Genomic DNA, 18,729 nt, shown 5'->3' with positions numbered 1-18,729 from the left:
AATGTGAATTAGAAGGGAAGCTCCCAGAAGACAAAAAATAAACTGCTTTTTATAAAGTAAATACCTAATGCTGTATATAGATAGCCTGATGGTCCACAGAAATAAATTTGTACTATTAAGATTATCCTGTTACTAATACTACTAATAATAATGTCAATATCATTCCTGGACTTACAGATGTAATAGCTAAACAGTATTTATTTGGAAATTTTTTTAAATTCAAAAATATTAATTACTACTATTCACGTATACTAAAGGTTAAAAATAAACTTGTGGGCTTCCCTGGTGGCGCAGTGGTTGAGAATCCACCTGCCAATGCAGGGAACACGGGTTCGTGCCCCGGTCCGGGAAGATCCCACATGCCACGGAGCAGCTGGGCCCGTGAGCCATGGCCGCTGAGCCTGCGCGTCCGGAGCCTGTGCTCCACAACGGGAGAGGCCACAACAGTGAGAGGCCCGCGTACCACAAAAAAAAACAAACAACAACAACTTGGATAATAATAAAAATGTACTTTAATCCTAGGTTTATGACATTTGTAAACTCTGCCTTCTACCTTGGGTCAGACAAGTTATTCCTATTCTAGAACTATAACAGAGAAAAGGGCAAAGGCAGAGAAGCAAAGTGTCCTTTGTGGACAAGGAAGTAAAGGTACATAGTAGAAAGAACACAGGCTTTATAAACAGGTTTTAATTCCTAATTTTAAACATTTCCAAGTTTTGAGGACTTAGGTAATCAGTGACTCAGCCATAAAAAAGGAATAATTTACCCTGTTGAGTTCTTTTAAAACAACTGTTCATTTATCAGATATGTACAAGCTCCTACTATACGCCTAGTTATTACTAAGAAACTCCATGAGAGATTTAACAAAATTTCCTGAAATAAGATCAACACCTACTGATTTTATTTGGGCAACATTCTCAATACTTTCACCAGTGATTACATTAAATGAACCCTATTACTAACAATACAACCCAATAAACTACTAATTCTTACATTTTTAGGTACAGTGCCATAAATGTGCAATAGTATCACCAACTCTGTCCACAATTCCTTTAGAAAGCTAAAGTATAGGATCTGATTTTACTCAGAAATGCAATAACAAATGTACTAAATAGAATATTGTTAATTGGAGATCAATCTCCAATTATTTTAAACGAGTGAGTATTTCTTCAAAATTAAATGACCGATAGAGCTTAAAGTTAGCTTCAGTAGTAACGAGCCACAGTATATACAGTTTTTACTCTGGTTTCCTTACTCCAGGGATCCCCAACCCCCAGGCCCTGGATGGTCTGAGGCCTGTCAGGAACAGGGCCACACAGCAGGAAGTGATGCACAGAAGGCGAGAGGCAGGTGAAGTGAGCAAGGCTTCATCTGCCGCTCCCCATGGCTCGCATTACCGCCTGAACCATCCCCCCATCTCCCCCACCCCCCCACCCCCCAGCTTCGTGGAAAAATTGTCCTCCACAAGACCAGTCCCTAGTGCCAAAAAGGTTGGGGATCACTGCCTTCGTCCTATTTGTATAGGTTATCAAAATTATAATAAAAAGACAAAAGGAACTTTTCAAACTTTTGTTCAATGTCAAGGAGATGTAAACCAAAATATACTTTACTTCTTCACCTTACATTTTTTTAAGGTTATCATGTTGTGGCCTTTGACAAAATTGATAATGAATTTTGATCATCCTTTTTAATTAGGGTTTACAAATTTATTAGTCAAAATTTAAACTTTAGAATCTGATTTTTTTATACTCTTTATTTTGATCCCAAACTTTTCACCAAAGCTCCACCTCAGCGGGTTGTTATGAGGATTAAAAAAAGGACTCAAGACAAATCTAGCAAGTAACTAAGCTCTGAATATGTGGCAGCTGCTCCTAACAATAAGAAGGCCTCAAAAAGAACCACAAAGAAATAGCAAACTGCTTTCAGTTGTTAGTAACTATATATTGGTATTGTAATTTTGTAAAACAAATATAAATATTTTATAGATATGGGAAAAGCATAAGTAAAACATACAAGTAAAAACATAATAAAATAACAATGTTAATATTCGAAATGAAAATTTTCAGATTTAAAAGAGATATAAGCATAAAGTCAAAGTAAAATCCCTATGCCAAATTTGAAATGAAAATTTTGAAATGAACTCATGATTGTTTTCTTTCTAAAAAGCAATTTTTTCAGGCATTGTCCACTGAAAAGGCCTAGAATTAATACTACAATGAACATTACAGTTTTGAGACTGTGGCATCTAAATACCATTTCCTACAAAGAAAACCATAGCTCTTCGGAAAAATAGGATGAGTTAATGAAACTGGGGCAACTGGTGTCATAAAGCAAAGCTTGGGTTGTGTTAAAAGAACTCAGGAGCCAACATGAAGGGGTTTACACTGACCAAAAATGGTACAGTTTAAGCACTGAATAATGACTGCAATGGACTAAAGTTAATCAAATATTTTAAAACTCACAGGTTCATAATATTTTTTTAAAAAGCATTAGTTTCCTTTGAGTTGCTAAGTACCAACTCATTATTCTAAAAATTGGCTTTTTAAAAAAAGGAAAAAGAGGGCTTCCCTGGTGGCGCAGTGGTTGAGAATCCGCCTGCCGATGCAGGGGACACGGGTTCGTGCCCTGGTCCGGGAAGATCCCACATGCCGCGGAGCAACTAAGCCCGTGAGCCATGGCCGCTAGGCCTGCGCGTCCGGAGCCTGTGCTCCGCAACGGGAGAGGCCACAGCAGTGAGAGGCCCGCATACCGCAAAAAAAAAAAAAAAAAAAAAAAAGGAAAAAGAAACAAGCATTTATCCTATCTCTCCAGTATAAGCTATGTCTCAAATTAACCAAATAACTGATGAAGGGAAATTCTTCTCTATAAAAGATTTTCAGCTAATAAATGTAGATGATGGATTTTTAAAAATCACCATTTGCACTCCCTAATGAAATAGTGGATGTAGTCAATGACTGTCATTGGAAGCTAAAATCAGTAGGCGATAGGCTGATGGGAAACTTTATATTAGATGGATCTAAACCTACTGATCAATCATAACTCCTCTAAACGAGGAACTATCAGACACCATGTACCTCCTGATGCAGGGTAAGAAGTACAGAGCACAAAGTATTCTTACCAGAGCAAATGAACCCAATTCTGTTGAGACCCTTAGATCTAACTACCAGATTACAAAAAAGGTAGAAGAATATGTTAAAAGACACCATGAATATCTAATAAACCAAATCCAGAATGTAGGAAATTTTATAGGACACATAATCTGGCTTTTCAATGAGTAGATGGCACAAGAAGAAGAAGGAAAAAACGGTGAGGGAAAGAGGAGATGCTGCTATAGGAAGTAATTAAGAAACTTAAGAGACATATCAACTAAATATAATGTGTGGACTGTGTTTGCCTACTGATACAAACAAAGCAACTATAAAGAATTAGCACTAACTTTATTGGGATTATAACAGCATATTTTTAAAAAGACAAAAAACACTTAAGTGTTAGACATATAATCTGACATATAATGGAGAAATGGATACAACGTCCAGGGTTTCTTTTAAAATGCTCCAGTCCCTTTCTCCTAAAACAGTAGGGGAAGAAATATGTAAAATGGATGGCTAGTGGGAAGCTATAGCACAGGGAGATCAGCTTGATGCTTTGTGACGACCTTTGGGGGGGGTGGGATAGGGAGGGTGGGAGGGAGATGCAAGAGGGAGGGGATATGGGGATATATGTATACATATAGCTGATTGGTATATTTTATTTCTTCTTTTGGACCACCTGTCCAAGACTAGTGTCAAGTGTGCCCAGTTTAGGATACAATCAAATTGGTTCTTACACATAGTTCTAGTCTCATGCAGTTTCAGAAAAGTACCATCCACATTTATGCACAGAATAAAATAAGACATTAATGATTGGGAGTTGAGAACTTTTAAGTTCTAATCATGTTGGTTTTTTAAAGGAATTACAAAAACATTCAAGATTTACAGAATATGGTGACAGTGTTAGAAAACAAATTCTTACCAAAACCATCTTCAACTCCACTATAAAGCTCATTAGATCAGGAGAGTGCTGCATTCTCTAGATCAAAACAACATTTCCAATTAATTTCATGTGTACAAAGAATATTCCACGTGCTGAAATGGAAATAAAATCCAAGTCCGTGTGAATATGGAAAAAAAAGTATTAGCTATATCTACATCTTAAAAGTATAAGAATTAAAGTATTGGTCATCAACCCTACTATTCTTACCAACTTCAATCTGAAAGTAATTAAAGCCCTCAAATCTATTTTGGTGAGATATACTGAATTATGTAAGAATGTCACTTAAAATCTCACACATTCCTCTATTTCTTCAGCACTGACTACTAAGTTTAGCAACCTAGCAAACCACAGCACTATTTACCAAAAAAAAAAATAATAATAAGTATGAATGGAGTGTCAAGAGGAGCATAAAATATAAAAATCAGGAAATCTATTCAATTAAAATAATCTAGTCAGAGTAATGAATTAACAACTAATCAATAAAACTGTCTATTTTTTTTCCTTCACCTTAAAGGCTACCTATAATTGTTAATTTTTTCCTTTCACAACTAACCCATATTAATTCAAAAAGAGTCAATCTGGGATTCCCTGGTGGCTCACTGGTTGAGAGTACGCCTGCCGATGCAGGGGACATGGGTTTGTGCCCCAGTCTGGGAAGATCCCACATGCCGCAGAGCGGCTAGGCCCGTAAGCCGTGGCCGCTGAGCCTGCACGTCCAGAGCCTGTGCTCCGCAACGGGAGAGGCCACAACAGTGAGAGGCCCGTGTAACGCAAAAAGAAAAAAAAAAAAAAAAAAGAGTCAATCTTTCAATAAGGTAGAACAGTTACAATAAAATGACAAAAAGGAAATAACTTCTGAAGTATAATGAATTAAAGTGTCATGGCTCCATTTCCTAGAAATCTTTGATTCTTAAAAGAAAATTATTACAGAATAAAAGCAAAAAAAATTCTCATTTAAAATTGCTTTCTTAGACAAATCTCTACCTCATTTCTCTGCTTGAAATCAAAATGTTATTTTTGTTACTTTTTCTGATGCACTGCACTACCACCACACAGTTCTGAAGTGGATATGTAAATTTCTGTCTTTACATGAGAAAAATAATAATCAACGATATTTCAACAATACATGAGACATATGATTCACATCTTAACACAGCTTTGTGTGGGCACATGTTTGTAGAACAAGTCTTTGACTTTCCCTGCTTCTATAAAATATTTCCCCTGTAGTTTACTAGAGAGGAATAATAAATTATACCAAAGTGTGCAAACTACAGCTCAGAGGCTAAATCCATCCCAATAGCTGTTTTTGTAAACAGAGTCATAATGGAATGCAGCCGAACCTATTCATTTACCTCTTGTCGAGGCTGCTTCGGTGCTACAAGGGCACAGTAGAGTAGTTATGATGGAGATCTTAAGGGTCCACAAAACCTGAAAAATTTACTATCCAGCCCTTCACAGAAAAAAAATTGCTGACCCCCCCCAACCCATATTTACTAAAGTTAAAAATGATACAAGGAAAGAATAGTAACATTCAGAACTGGACTTTGGAATAAAACAAAGACTGAAACTAATACTGGGTTCTACATGACCAAGTGGAGGGCAGGGAGGAGATAAGTAATTGGAACTTTTTCTAGGAATTCTCTTGGTGAATTGGTGGAGAAAAACTTATAGAAATTATTATTATTATTACTCTTCACTAACAGTTTTTCTTCAAGCTATTTAGATATCTCATTAGATTCATTTCTTAAACTTTTGTATACAATATAGTCTCAGTGGATGGGGAAGCGGTGGTGAAGAGAAAAGAGAGAAATAGTTTAAACATCCCCTTAAAAATCTGCTGTAATTATACTGCCAGGAGTGACAGCCTACATTCTACATACCAAATAGTTTATTTCCTATATTTCTTTGTCGTTCAGTACTGCTTTAAGTGAGAGTAATTGTCATTGTCAGTTTCATAGATAATAACCTGCTTTAAGAGAGAAAGTATAGGAAATCAGGAAAAACACACAAATGAATAAAGCATCAAAAGAAAGGCAGTTCTACTTACATTTATTTTCCTACAAGAGGCATTTCATTATTTTCAGTTGCTTCAGTAATTGATTAGAGAAACAAACAAACAAAAATCTTTTAAAGAAATTTTCAGGTGGAGGAACCTAAACATTGAGAATAACTGAATTGGGATGGAGAGGTAGATGGTGGGTGAAGGATGTCAAAAGTACAAACTTACAGTTATAAAATTTTTTTAAAAATAAAGAATAACTAAATAAATCCTGCCTATATCTCACCTATGCCGCCTTTACATCTACTCTCATTACATATGTATGCATGATCCTAAGTGATTTCCACTTCACCTTTTCTGTTGCTAATCTTGAACTACAATCACATTTTTGCCACAGATATCCTTCAACTCCTAAATGGGTCCTGGGATTTTTTGGTACCACCACTATTCAGGTGGATAGGGTGTATGCATTTGAAGACCCTAAAGTCTCAAGGATGGAAATAAAGTTTCGACACAAATGCTGGCTGGAGATGTGCTGATGATTCTGAGACAGGAAACATTTTATATAAAATATGGATCCTTAAAATATTTGCTAGATAGAGATGAAACCTACAGAATTCAGCAACTACTAAACCAGTTGTAACACTGAGAAATAGGTCTTTAAAATAGAGTATATTTAGTAACTTCTTACCCTCGCTTAAAACAAACCTTTTAAAGGACTTACCTGTTGCACTATGTGATGATATCCATTAAGTACTGCTTTCAGCTGCCAACTACATAGTAATCTAAAATTTTAATGGAACAACATGGTTTATTAATTGTTCAGAATTAAAAGGAAACAACTTATTGTATTCTAACTCAAACATGTACATACATAGAAAAGAATGACATAAAGATAATGCTGACAAGTTAATAAAATTTTTATCACGGGTACTGTTGAAAATCATGTCTTCCAACTGTCGGTACTAATTTTATTCAAAATATAAATAACTGCAAACAGCAAACAACATGTGAACAAAACAGTACTTTTTTAAAAAATTTTAACATACCCAAAGTTTTCTTGAATTGGATTCTTCTCCAAGAGAGGTCAAATAAAACCAACAGTTTTGATCATAATATACAGAACTTGTATTTGCAAAAGCTTATGTAGCAATCTATTCTTCTTTCAATTCCACATTAAGGACATACTTTTAATTGTGTAAATAGTGATAAGTTAATGTTCATCTATCTACGGGCTCACCTCAGTTTTGCTCTCAATGTTGCTAGGTAAGTAACTCTTCTAGGAATTGCTTTTACTTACCTAGAAGTAGAAAGCCCCTCAGAGTTTTCCCAACCATGATCTTTTCAAACCATCATGACCCTCCATTCTTGGTCTGCTAACCCTCATTTCCACTGCTATCTCCTATCATAGAGGCAGAGTAGTTCATTCAACAGCCCAAGTGAAACCCCTTCATCAAATGTGCTTTCCACCCCTTCCCACCAATTCAATCACATCAATTCACTAATTATCCCTTTACTGTGGTATTCTTAACTTATTTTCTGCTAGTTTTTTTTCCTCCGTAATATTAACTTGTTCAAGCAAATCTTGTTTTAAAAAAAAAAACAACACATAATTATTATAACTCCTCCTTCACTACACACCCTTCTCTGGCCACTCCTGTTCTTCAAAGTAGTTTATACTGTTTACATTTCCTTTCTACCCACTAACCCACTCCCAAAACCCCAATAAAAGCTGGCTTCAACCACTACATGAAATCTATGCAATCTAACCTGATACCTTTGCAACAGTCAGCACTGTTAACTACAGTTAACAGTTAACTTCTAAGCCTCTCTTTCTTTGGCTTCAGAGACAAATGTCTAGGTTTTCCTGTTACTTCTGTGGTCAATCCTTTGTCTTCTTCCAAGGTCCTCTTTATTTACCAGTCCTTTAAACACTGTTATGCCCTCAAGATTGTCACTGGCTTTCTCTTCTCACTCTATCCATGCAGGCACTAGAAAGTCTATCCATACTCATGGCCCCAAATCCCTCGCCTACTGTGACTTCTACATACGTCTCCATCCCAAGTTTCATGCTCGAGTTCCACACCAAACCACTACTACCTACTAAAAATCTCTTGATAGTTAACATCTGTTATGTCTTAAGACAATTCCTCTTCTACTTCTTCCATCTGTGATCTCTTCTCTAGCTTAGTGATCTGAGTTAGGAACTTGAAAAGAATCCTCCACTCCTCTTTCTGTCTTACCTGACACTTCTAGCCAGTCACAAAATCCTGTCAGTTCTACTGTAACTGTCTCTGGATTCTTCCTCCCTTCCTACCCTCAGATATTCTGGAGCAGAAAAGAGATTTTAGGCACTACCTAAATCCTAAATTTCTAATCTTGTCTCTTGACGTTCCTTGAAGGGCTGTCCAAACCAACAGCCCATGTTGACACCTAATTTCTATCAGGACCGAACTGATAATGTGGGTCTTCCCACGACTGAACATACACATAATTAACATCAGTCAAAAGTTGGAAACAAAGTTTTCTAATTCTTCTGTATTCTCCAAATATTCTCACTTGTTGTTTAATGCTTTAACTAAAAAATAAATAAGAGAATGTGTTACCACTGAAAAACACTTCAACACCAGGGAAAATCATTTACAAAGCACATTGATTTGGAAAAATCAGAAATGCTTCTGGTTAACTGATTAATAAGCATTTTAGGCAGAACTCTGATGACTAGAATCAGCTTATACCAGATTAACGAATGCTCATCCCACCAAGATGCATGTACAGTATATAACAAAACACCACATCACCTTGCATTCCTCAGTTGTAAATCTTTGGGCAGCAATATTCTAAGATGGAAATCTCTTCCCTGTGGAAAACATTAAGAAGGTTCATTCAAAAAATAAGGTTCATTTCATCTTTCACTTAAAGAGAAGTCAAACAGAATCACATAAAAAAAGGCAACATTTTCCTTTATTTTCTAAATGGTATCAACTTTATCCAAATACTTGCGAAAACATAAGCAACAGAATAGTGCATTTGAGGGAAAATAACTCAAAAATGTCTGTCAGAAACTTTGTGATTTTTGGGTAATCAAAACACTAAGATAGGATTTTGTTTTTAAAGAAAAAGTTACTCACATAAATAAGAAATACTAAGAAATTGTTAATGTAGACATAAAGAAGAAATTTAAATGTTATTTCTTAGGAAATAAAAAGGGAATTCCTTCAAATTGCTTTGAAAACAGAAGAAAAAATCATAATGTAAAGTAATATACAATAATTATAGGCTTCATGTTTGTAATTTTCCAGAGTTTAATCAAGTGAAAATATATTTAAATAATCTAAATATATAGACAAATATTTTCATAAATCAGAGTATGTTTAATTCTCCCACACTAGCAAAACTTTAATAAATAAAGCCCCTAAAATATTAAGTTATTTTAATTTAAATACTCATTAACTATACATTTGAAAAGACCAAATTTTACTCAAGAATCTTTACAAGGAAAGAAGGACAGTTCTCTGAGAAATATATTCAGTTTTACTTTCTTGAGAAAGTGAATGGGTAAGCAGCTTAAACTTTGTACCTTAAATAGGATAATACACATGAAATCTGAGCAAAGGTAAGCAGAAAAAGACAAACAGAAATATAATCTTTTACTCCAACAGTATAAAATGAAAAAGAGTAATAAAATTCTTGAAAAACAATTACCACGAGAATTTTAGCAGAGTCTCCCTCAAAGCAGTTTCAAAAATAGAGGAACACAATTAAATGTACCCCATAACCTTTACTTTCATGGTAATATTGCAGTTCTGACTTTCATTACATTCAAATGTCCTTTAAAAAAATGAAACAAAATGTACTACTGACCTTTTCAAAAGGTCAAGTAACAGTAATTCACTATTTCATTAAAGCGCTAAAAGGTATTATGTAGTAACTTTAACCTAACTTTACAGACATCCCACACATAGGTGTAAGAACAATCTGGAATTCAAAATTTACATGAAAAATAGTAAAACTACTCTACTGATCTGTTATGTGAAAGAATAAAATTCCAAAGGTCCTTATTTGCAAAATCCAACCATTTTAAAAGGGCAAATGCCATGTCACATGCCATAATACTTTTCTGATTCAAGAAGATGTCCAAAATTATCTTTTTTAAGTTAAACCATAGAAAAAATGTTAATTGCTCTCATGAAGCAGATTTTCCAGACTTACAGGGAACAAAAGTACTGACAGTTGCCTAAATCTGAACCTCCCTACATATCATTCCAAAAAACTATATACATCAAAATTAAGAACAAACAGAACCACAAAAATCCCATGTCTTTGGCAGAATCAGAAGAAAGAGAATACCATAAATGTCAAAATTACCTCTAAGAAGAAAAATTTAAACCACTTTCCAGTGCCTTCCACCCTGGGGCTCCAGTGGTTTCCACCCTGGGGCTCCCACATCAGTCCTTTTAGAGAGCTAGGGGATTCAGAAAAAAAAAAAAAAAAAAAAAAATGCATGGAAGACAGAACAGGGGACTGGACTATGTGCAAAAAATAATAATAATAAAGACTTCTGGTAAATCAGAGCACTAACTACAGGGAGGGGACTTATTATCAACACAAAAGTTAAGGATCTCATCTTGGATAAGAAATGTAGGAGAAGATGGTAAAAGAGATATCCTTTGGAAACTGGGTGTTAGGAGGAAAAAGTCCCAACTATGGTAGACTTAGGATCTTCTGTAACAAAATAAAAACACTCAACTCCTCCTTCAACACTACCAAAAAAACTCATCCATAAAGTAAACTGCACTTTGCAGACAAAAGAGGGTATTCTTGAATCAGGAATTTAATAAACTATTGCAATGGTTCACAAACACAAAGATAATGTCTCCATCAATACTAAGCTACTGGGACTTCCCCGGTGGCACAGTGGTTAAGAATCCACCTGCCAATACAGGGGACACGGGTTCGATCCTGGTCTGGGAAGATGCTGCAGAGCAACTAAGCCCGTGCACCACAACTACTGAGCCTGCGCTCTAGAGCCCGTGAGCCACAATTACTGAGCCCATGTGCCACAACTCCTGAAACAAAGATTAAAATGGAGTAGAGATTTCTCATACACAATAATGTAAGACAGCAAAGCAACACTGCTAAAGCACTAAAATAAAAACAGTCAACCTAGAACTTTATACCCAGTGAAAGTATCTTTCAAAAGGCCAAATCAACAATTTTTTGAGACAGAAAACAACTGAAAGAATTCATCACTAGCAGACATGCACTACAAGAAATGTTAAAGGAAAAACTTCAGGAAGAAAGTAAATGAAACAAGGTGAAAAATCTGGATATACAAGAGTATCAGAAGCAGTAAATATACAGGTAAATATAAAATACCTTTTTTCTTATTTTTTAAAATCTCTTTAAAGGATAACCGACTGTGCCAAAGCTGGAATAACTCGTGCAACAAATAAAGTAGTATTGGAATATAACTCAAAATGTAAAATATCCATACGTCCATACTGATATGATTGAATTAATGGAGAAATTAATCTCCCATACAGGAGAATTCCAGATAAATTACGTTGACCCTTGAACAACATGGGTTTGAACTGTGCAGTTCCACTTATACGTGGATTTTTTTTTTTTTTTTTTTTTTACAATAAATACATACTGTAGTACTATAAGATCTGCAGTTGGCTGAATCCACAGATGCAGAACCATGGATACAGAGAGCAGACTGTAAAGTTATATGTCGATTTTCGAGCACATGAGGGTTGGCACCCCAACCCTTGCATTGTTCAAGGGTCAACTGTACATAGATACTCCACCTGAAAAAGGGGGAGCATAATTCCCCACTCCTTAGTGAGGGGTGCTCATAGTGACTTCCTTCCAAAGAGTACAGTATGGAAAGGGGGGAAAGAAGAGTAACTTCCCAGTAGAGAAACCTGACAAACACAACTTCAGCCAAGTGATAAAGGTTAACATCAACAGTCATGAATCATATTGACAATGTGTACCCTTAATATGTGATGAAATGGTACTTAAACTCTGTGATGTTCCTCTCAAAAACACATAACCCCAGCCTATTCATGAGAAAAACATCAGACAAATTCTAGTAGAGTAGTATCCTACAACATACTTGACTAGTATTCCTCAATTAAGAGGGTCATTTCATAATCATAAAGAAGTCAGTCATCAAAAACAAGGAAAGTCTAAGAAACCATGATAGCTAAGAGAAACCTAAAGGGACATAATTACATGGTATCTTGGATGGGAACCCAGAACAGAAAAAAGTTATTAGGTAAAAGCAAAGGAAATATGAATAAAGTACAGACCTGAGTTAATAATAATGTACCAATATTGGTTCATTCATTGTAACAATGTACCATACTAATATGTTAATAATAGGACAAACTGTGTTTGTGCAGGGAAGGAGTTGGTACATGGGAACTCTCCTTACCATCTGCTCAATTTTTCTGTAACTCTACACTGTTCTTAAAAAATAAAAGTCTATTAATTAAAAAAAAAAAAAACTAATCAACTGCTTAAAAGAGAATTAATACTGTATTGGGAAGGTTATAAGATAAACAGAAATAAAATATATGGCAACAACAGCACAAAACCAGGAGATTAGACATACAAGTAAACTACTGTAAGATTCTTACACTATAAGGGAAGAGGTATACTTGAAAGTAGATTATGATAAATTAAAGATGCATATTGTAAACCCTAGAGCAAACACTAGAAAAGAGAGACAAAATATAGCAGCTACTTAAGATTAAAAAAAAAAAAAAAAAAAACAGGTAATAAGCTGACAGAGGAGATAAAACAAAATTATAAAACTCAATTGAAGTAAAATGCAGAAAATAGGGAAAAGATAGAAAATAAAAGAACACATAGAACACATACAAAACAAACAGCTAGATACTAGATTTAAGCCCAACCATATCAACAGTCACATTAAATGTAAAGGGTAAATTAAACAACCCCCAAGTAAAAAGCAATGATTATCAGATTGGATAAAAAAAGCAAGACCCAGAAGCAATCCACTTTAAATATGAAGACACAAATAAGCATAAAATAAAGAATGGAAGAAGATAAACCATGCTACACTAATCAAAAAAAAAAAGCTGGAGTCACTATATTAGTATCAAAAAATATAAATTCCAAGATTCCAAAGATTATTACCAAGGATAAAAAGGATCATTTCAGAATCATAAAGGAGTCAGTTCAGCAAGAGTGCTTACAATCCTAAAAGTTTATGTACCTAAAGAACTTCAAAATATATGAAGGAAAAACTGACAGAAATGAAAGTAGAAATTTAAAAAAAATTATAAAGTAGCCCCCCCTTATCCACAGTTTCACCTTCTGCAGTTTCAGTCACTTGTGGTCAACTGAAAATATTAGATGAAAAATTCCAGAAACAAACAATTTTTAAGTTGTAAATTGGGCACCATTCTGAGTAGTGTGATGGAATCTCACACCGCTACACTCCATCCCACCCAGGATGTGAATCACTCTGTCCAGGGTATCGGCCTGTTAGTCACTTAATATTTGTCTAGGTTATAAGATCCACTGTCCTACTATCTGAGTGCCTGTATTCAAGTAACCCTTCTTTTAGTTAATAATGACCCCAAAACGCAAGAGTAGTGACACTGGCAATTTAGATATTCTTTTACTGTGCCTAATTTATAAATTGAACTTTATCATAGGTATGAATATATAGGAAAAAAACATAGAACATATAGGATTTGGTACTATCCACAGTTTCAGGCATCTACTGGGGGCCTTGTAATAATATATCCCCTGCAAATAAAGGGGGACTAAAGTAGGTGGAAATTTCAACACCCCCTTTCATTAACTGAACAAACAGACAGAAAATCAGTAAGTATATAGAAAACTTGAATAGAGTTATGAACCAATTTGACCTGACATTTATAGAACACTCTACCCAAGAGCAGCATAATATACATTCTTTTCAAGTATACACAGAACATTTACCAAAATAGACCATATTCTAGGCCATAAAATAAGTTCCAATAAATTTAAAAGAATTCAAATCATATGAATTATACTGAGACTAAATTATTTATCAAAAAGATATCTGGAAAATCCTCAAATATTTAGAGATATACTGTTCTTCTAAGTAACATATAGATCAAAGAAGAAATTAATAAGTATTTTGAACAGTAAAAAAAAACAAAAAGAAAATATACCAAAATTTGTGTGATACAGCTAAAGCAATGTTTGAAAGAAAACATATAGCACTGAACATCTACATTATAAAAGAAAAAGGTCTCATTATCAATGACCTAATATTCCACCCAAACAAATAAGGAAATTTAAGATCAGGAATCAATGAAACAGAAACAGAAAAATAATAGAGAAAAATCAATGAAATCTAAGTACGTTCTCTGAAGAGATCAATAAACTTATAGGTCTCTATCCAGATGCATCAGGGGAAAAAAAAGACACAAAATACCAATATCAGGAATGGGCATAAGAGATATCTACAAAATATATTCATAATTTCTCTGATACTTCTACCTTTAAGTGTTGGTGCCTCATCTCCTTTAGAATGTGGATTGGATTTGAGACTTGCTTCTAATAAATGGCATAAAACAGAAGTAAATGTGTAACTTTAGAGGCTGGGGGAGAAAAAGCACTGTGCAGCTCTCTGCTTGATCTATTTTATCACTTACTCAGAGAAAGCTAGCTCATGCTGTAATGACAGCCAAACAACACTATGGAGGTCCACGTGGTGAGGAACTGAGGACTCTATCAACAGAAGTAAAAAACTGAGGCCTGCAGTCAATAGCTATGTGAATGAGCAATCTTGGCAGCAAATTTTCCAGCTCTCGTCAAGTCTTTAGATAATAGACATCCTAGCCAACATCTTCACTGCAAGTTCAGGAGAAACACTTATCCAGGATCATCCAGCTAAGTCACATGCAAATTCCTGATCCATAAAAAAGGTGAGATGATGAATGTTTGTTGTTTTAAGCCACTAAGGTGTGGAATACAGCAAAAGGTAACCAATACAGGGATCATCGTTACAGATCCTAAAGCCATTAAAAGGATAATAAGAGAATATTAAAAACAACTTTTAAACCAATAAATTTTAAAACTTAGATGAAATGAAAAGTCCTTGAAGGAAACAAACTACCAAAGCTCACTCAAGAGAAAAGAAAGAACCCGGTAATAGAGAAAACACTTTTAATCACACAGATCACTAACAAATAAATAAAATTTTAAATTAAAGGATCAATTAAGTTACAAAGAGTTGAAGTTTTACAAACCTCACTGTCTAATCATGATGCAATAAAACTAGAAATAACAAAATTAAAATGAAAAAAGACATTCCATGAGCAAAAATTTTAATCTTCTATTAAATAACTCCCAGGTGCAGGGGAACTACAATTAAAATTAATTTCTAAAAAATGATGATAAATCACTACATGTCAGTATCTACAGGATACTTTTAAAACAGTGATGATAGGAAAATGCAAATCGTTAAAAACATATCAATAAAAATGTGCTCTCACTGGCCAAATCTGGGACAATTTAAACATCAAATAGGGAAGTAAGGATTATAATCCATTAGGTAAATTATTTTTAAAATCCATAAGCCTGATATAAATAAATGGTAAAAGGAAAGCCACTCTTTATCATGGAATGCCAATTAATAAATACAGAAGAAATGACAGAGTTAGAAAATCATCATTGGCAAACATCAATTAACTGACTCAAACAAGAGTCAATGGCTGCTACAACCGGGTGGGGGAGGAGGGAGTTTGATGCCTCACAGTAGCTTCCTATAAGTACTTAATAATTACAGTAGGAAAATCTGGCAGATGTCACCTTAAACAGGTGATCAGAGATAACATCATCAATAATGAGACCTGCTGACATCTCACGCCCTAAAAAGGACACAATAGTCTTTCTGTGGCATATCTGTCAAAATAGCATAACCTGAATTTAATGATGAAGAAACATCAGACAAATCTAAATTGAGGGACATTCTACCTAATGACCAACATCTACTCAAAAAATGTCAAGTTCATGAAAAACAAAGAAAGACTAAGGAAATATTCCAGATTAAAGAGACACGACAACAAAATGTAATGTGAGATTTTACATCAGATGGTTAGGGGCTGGGAAGGGGTATAAAAAATGTATAATTGCAACATTAACAAAATTTGAATTTGGACTCCAGATTAGGTAATGATATATGATGATTAAATTTCCTGATTTTGACAATTGTGGTTATGTACGGGTATTTCCTTGTTCTCATGAAATATACACTTAAGTATTCAGGAATAAAGGAATACTATGTCTGCAACTTAATCTGAAACTGTTCACGGAAATAATGTGTGTACACATCCACCCACATACACAGACTCAGAATAATAAATCAAAAGGGGCAAATGTAAAATGGTGAACTCGCTTAAAGAGTATACTCAAATTCTTCCTACATCCTTGCTATTTTTCTGTAAATTTGAAGTTATATACAAGACACATTTTTAGACAAAATCAGCTCCACCAAAACAAAACAATGTTAAATAAAATCTTTAGGTTAGGATTTCAACAACCTGCTTAAAGCAAGTACAAATGAGAATTGTAGCTATAGCCAGGATAAAATAATGTCATCTAATCTGAATTTTGATGGCTACACATATTTTCTAAGAGGCTTTAGCAGATACAGACATATAATACAAAATACTTTCCTTAAAATGCCTAAAATTAGGTATAACATGGTTCTGATAAAAATGGAACTTAGTAACATCTCTTCAATTTTTCTAAATGCTGTGAAAGTTTCCAGCTAGGTAATTCAAAATCAATACTTCCAATTGGGGAAGGAAAACGTGGATTAACTTTATTTCAGAAGTAACAATAACGTTTAACCTCTACTTTCTATGAGAGTCACAATGAATTTGAAAACAAATGAAGAAGTCCAAGTGTACGGTCTTTAACCTTTCCTTAATCAGTGTACTAGGACTAGCTCTACACTTAATATTCTTAGGGGTAGGTAAAATTTTCATTTGACATGTGAATTTAATAATTCACTCAATATTTTTGAGAGATTACTACGTGTCTTGAGGAAACTTCAAAACACATATTAATTCCTAGAATATGGCCCCTATTCTCAAAAAGTATGTGCGCTGTTCAGGGAGAGGGCACAATGTTGAATGTAATGACCAGGAAGCAGTCTATACTCAAAATTCTCACCTAAGGTAGCTTGATGCAGTGTAGAGGGGGAAAACCCAGGAGTTTTCCCAGGAGTATCTGGAATCAGATAGCCTGAGTTTAAGGGAGTCCGTTGCGATCATGGACAAGTAACAATCTCTCCACTTTCCCATGCCTTGATTTACTCAACTATAAAACGAGAGTAATGACTTTTTTTAAAAAAATTTCTGCCTCCGAGGCCTGAGGATTAAGTGAGATATCGTACTTGGAAAACGCTTTGTAAACTTCAAAGCTCTACACGTGTTTACTATGGGTAATAAACTCCACAAGAGAGGCCACTTGGAATCAGCAAAGGTAATTAATTCGGTTGTCAAGATTTCCTACAAAACATCGCCAACTAGATGAGACCCAGTACCCAGGACTTGGCAGAGAGCCAAAATCAGGTTTTCCTCCAAAACGTTCTTTCTCTAGGAAAAACGAATATAACGAGGGAGCGCAGACTCCCCACTGAATGGCCTCCAACTTTCGTGGGGGTGGGGCATGTCAGAATAAAGAAAAGCAAAAAACTGACCAATTAAAACAAAAGTTAAGTTCAAACGTGGTACAGACACAGGAGCGAGGACGAGGGGGCGTGGCCCTCCACCCCGTCCTCTCCCCGCCCGGGCTCGCGCGCGGGCCTCCCAGCGTCCTGTCCCGGGCAGCGACCCCGGCTCAGGCGTGGAGGCGACAGCCAGGAACGGGTTTCCAACAACGGCCCACGGTTCTCAAACTTCTAGTCTCCTAGGAGTCCTTACTGGCCGCCCCTCTCAAGCCCCACAAACCCGAGCCCCTAACCCCTCCGGTCACAGACTTCAGGGCCGGGGCTGCGCCGCCTGAGGGAGGCTCTCCTAGCGAAAGAGCAACACCCGGGCGAGTACCTGAGCTGAAATGAATCCTTCATACACGGTTTTCGCCCGGTTCTGGGGTAGAAGCAGCGGGAACTGGCGCAGCAAGCTCGCTTCCGTCTCCGTCATGGCTCTCGGTCCGTGGAGACGCCGGGGGACCAGCGGCCGCCGGGCCCCGCACATGCGCAGTCCTGTCTGCGCCTGGGGCGCAGGGAGGCGGAAACCCGTGCCTTTGGCGGGAAGAAACTTCGAGGCTTCAGCGGGCAGAAATAAAGGTCTGAGGCTACTCAGGACACCTGAGCTCAGGGTCGGCCAGGATAGATGCGGCTTGGCGGGACGCAGCATTGGCGCCAACGGGAGGCAGGAGGGAAGATTGTTTTCAGGTTCACAGGTGTGACCGAACAAGCTCATACTAGCCTTGATTGTCCCAAGAACCCTTTTGGATGTGTATATTAATCCAGACTCAAGTCAACACCAGACTTAGTTCTGCTGCACTGCACTCACAAATATCTAAGGCAAAACAGGAGGGAAAATTGCTGATGGACTAGAACCGAAGTTAATTTTTCTTTAACAACACTTCCTGGACATATTTCTAACTCAGGAATGGTAATTATCCATTCCCTTTTACTAAGGGGTGGTTAA

The 18,729-nt window shown here is 36.0% G+C and overlaps 1 protein-coding gene across 4 annotated transcripts in view; it reads right to left on the bottom strand.

Annotated features, from left to right (window-relative positions):
* Positions 1-18,270, bottom strand: part of FANCL (FA complementation group L) — a 79,847-nt gene extending 61,577 nt beyond the window's left edge. For 3 of the 4 annotated variants that reach the window (XM_067007566.1, XM_067007564.1, XM_067007565.1), the window contains exons 1-4: positions 18,121-18,255; positions 8,833-8,891; positions 6,756-6,816; positions 4,012-4,068 (exon numbers count right to left, since the gene is read on the bottom strand). In XM_067007566.1, the coding sequence (XP_066863667.1) occupies positions 4,012-4,068; positions 6,756-6,816; positions 8,833-8,891; positions 18,121-18,216 (273 nt within the window). In that variant the 5' untranslated portion in view covers positions 18,217-18,255. Of the gene's footprint in view, positions 1-4,011; positions 4,069-6,755; positions 6,817-8,832; positions 8,892-18,120 lie in introns of all 4 variants that reach the window. The other variant, XM_059078796.2, reaches the window with a different exon arrangement.
* Positions 18,271-18,729: the final 459 nt, after the last annotated feature.

Source organism: Kogia breviceps, chromosome 11 (genome assembly GCF_026419965.1).
Source record: "Kogia breviceps isolate mKogBre1 chromosome 11, mKogBre1 haplotype 1, whole genome shotgun sequence".
NCBI lineage: Eukaryota > Metazoa > Chordata > Mammalia > Artiodactyla > Physeteridae > Kogia > Kogia breviceps.
The sequence above is the reverse complement of the archived record's forward strand: the minus strand, read 5'-3'. Positions and strand labels throughout refer to the sequence as shown.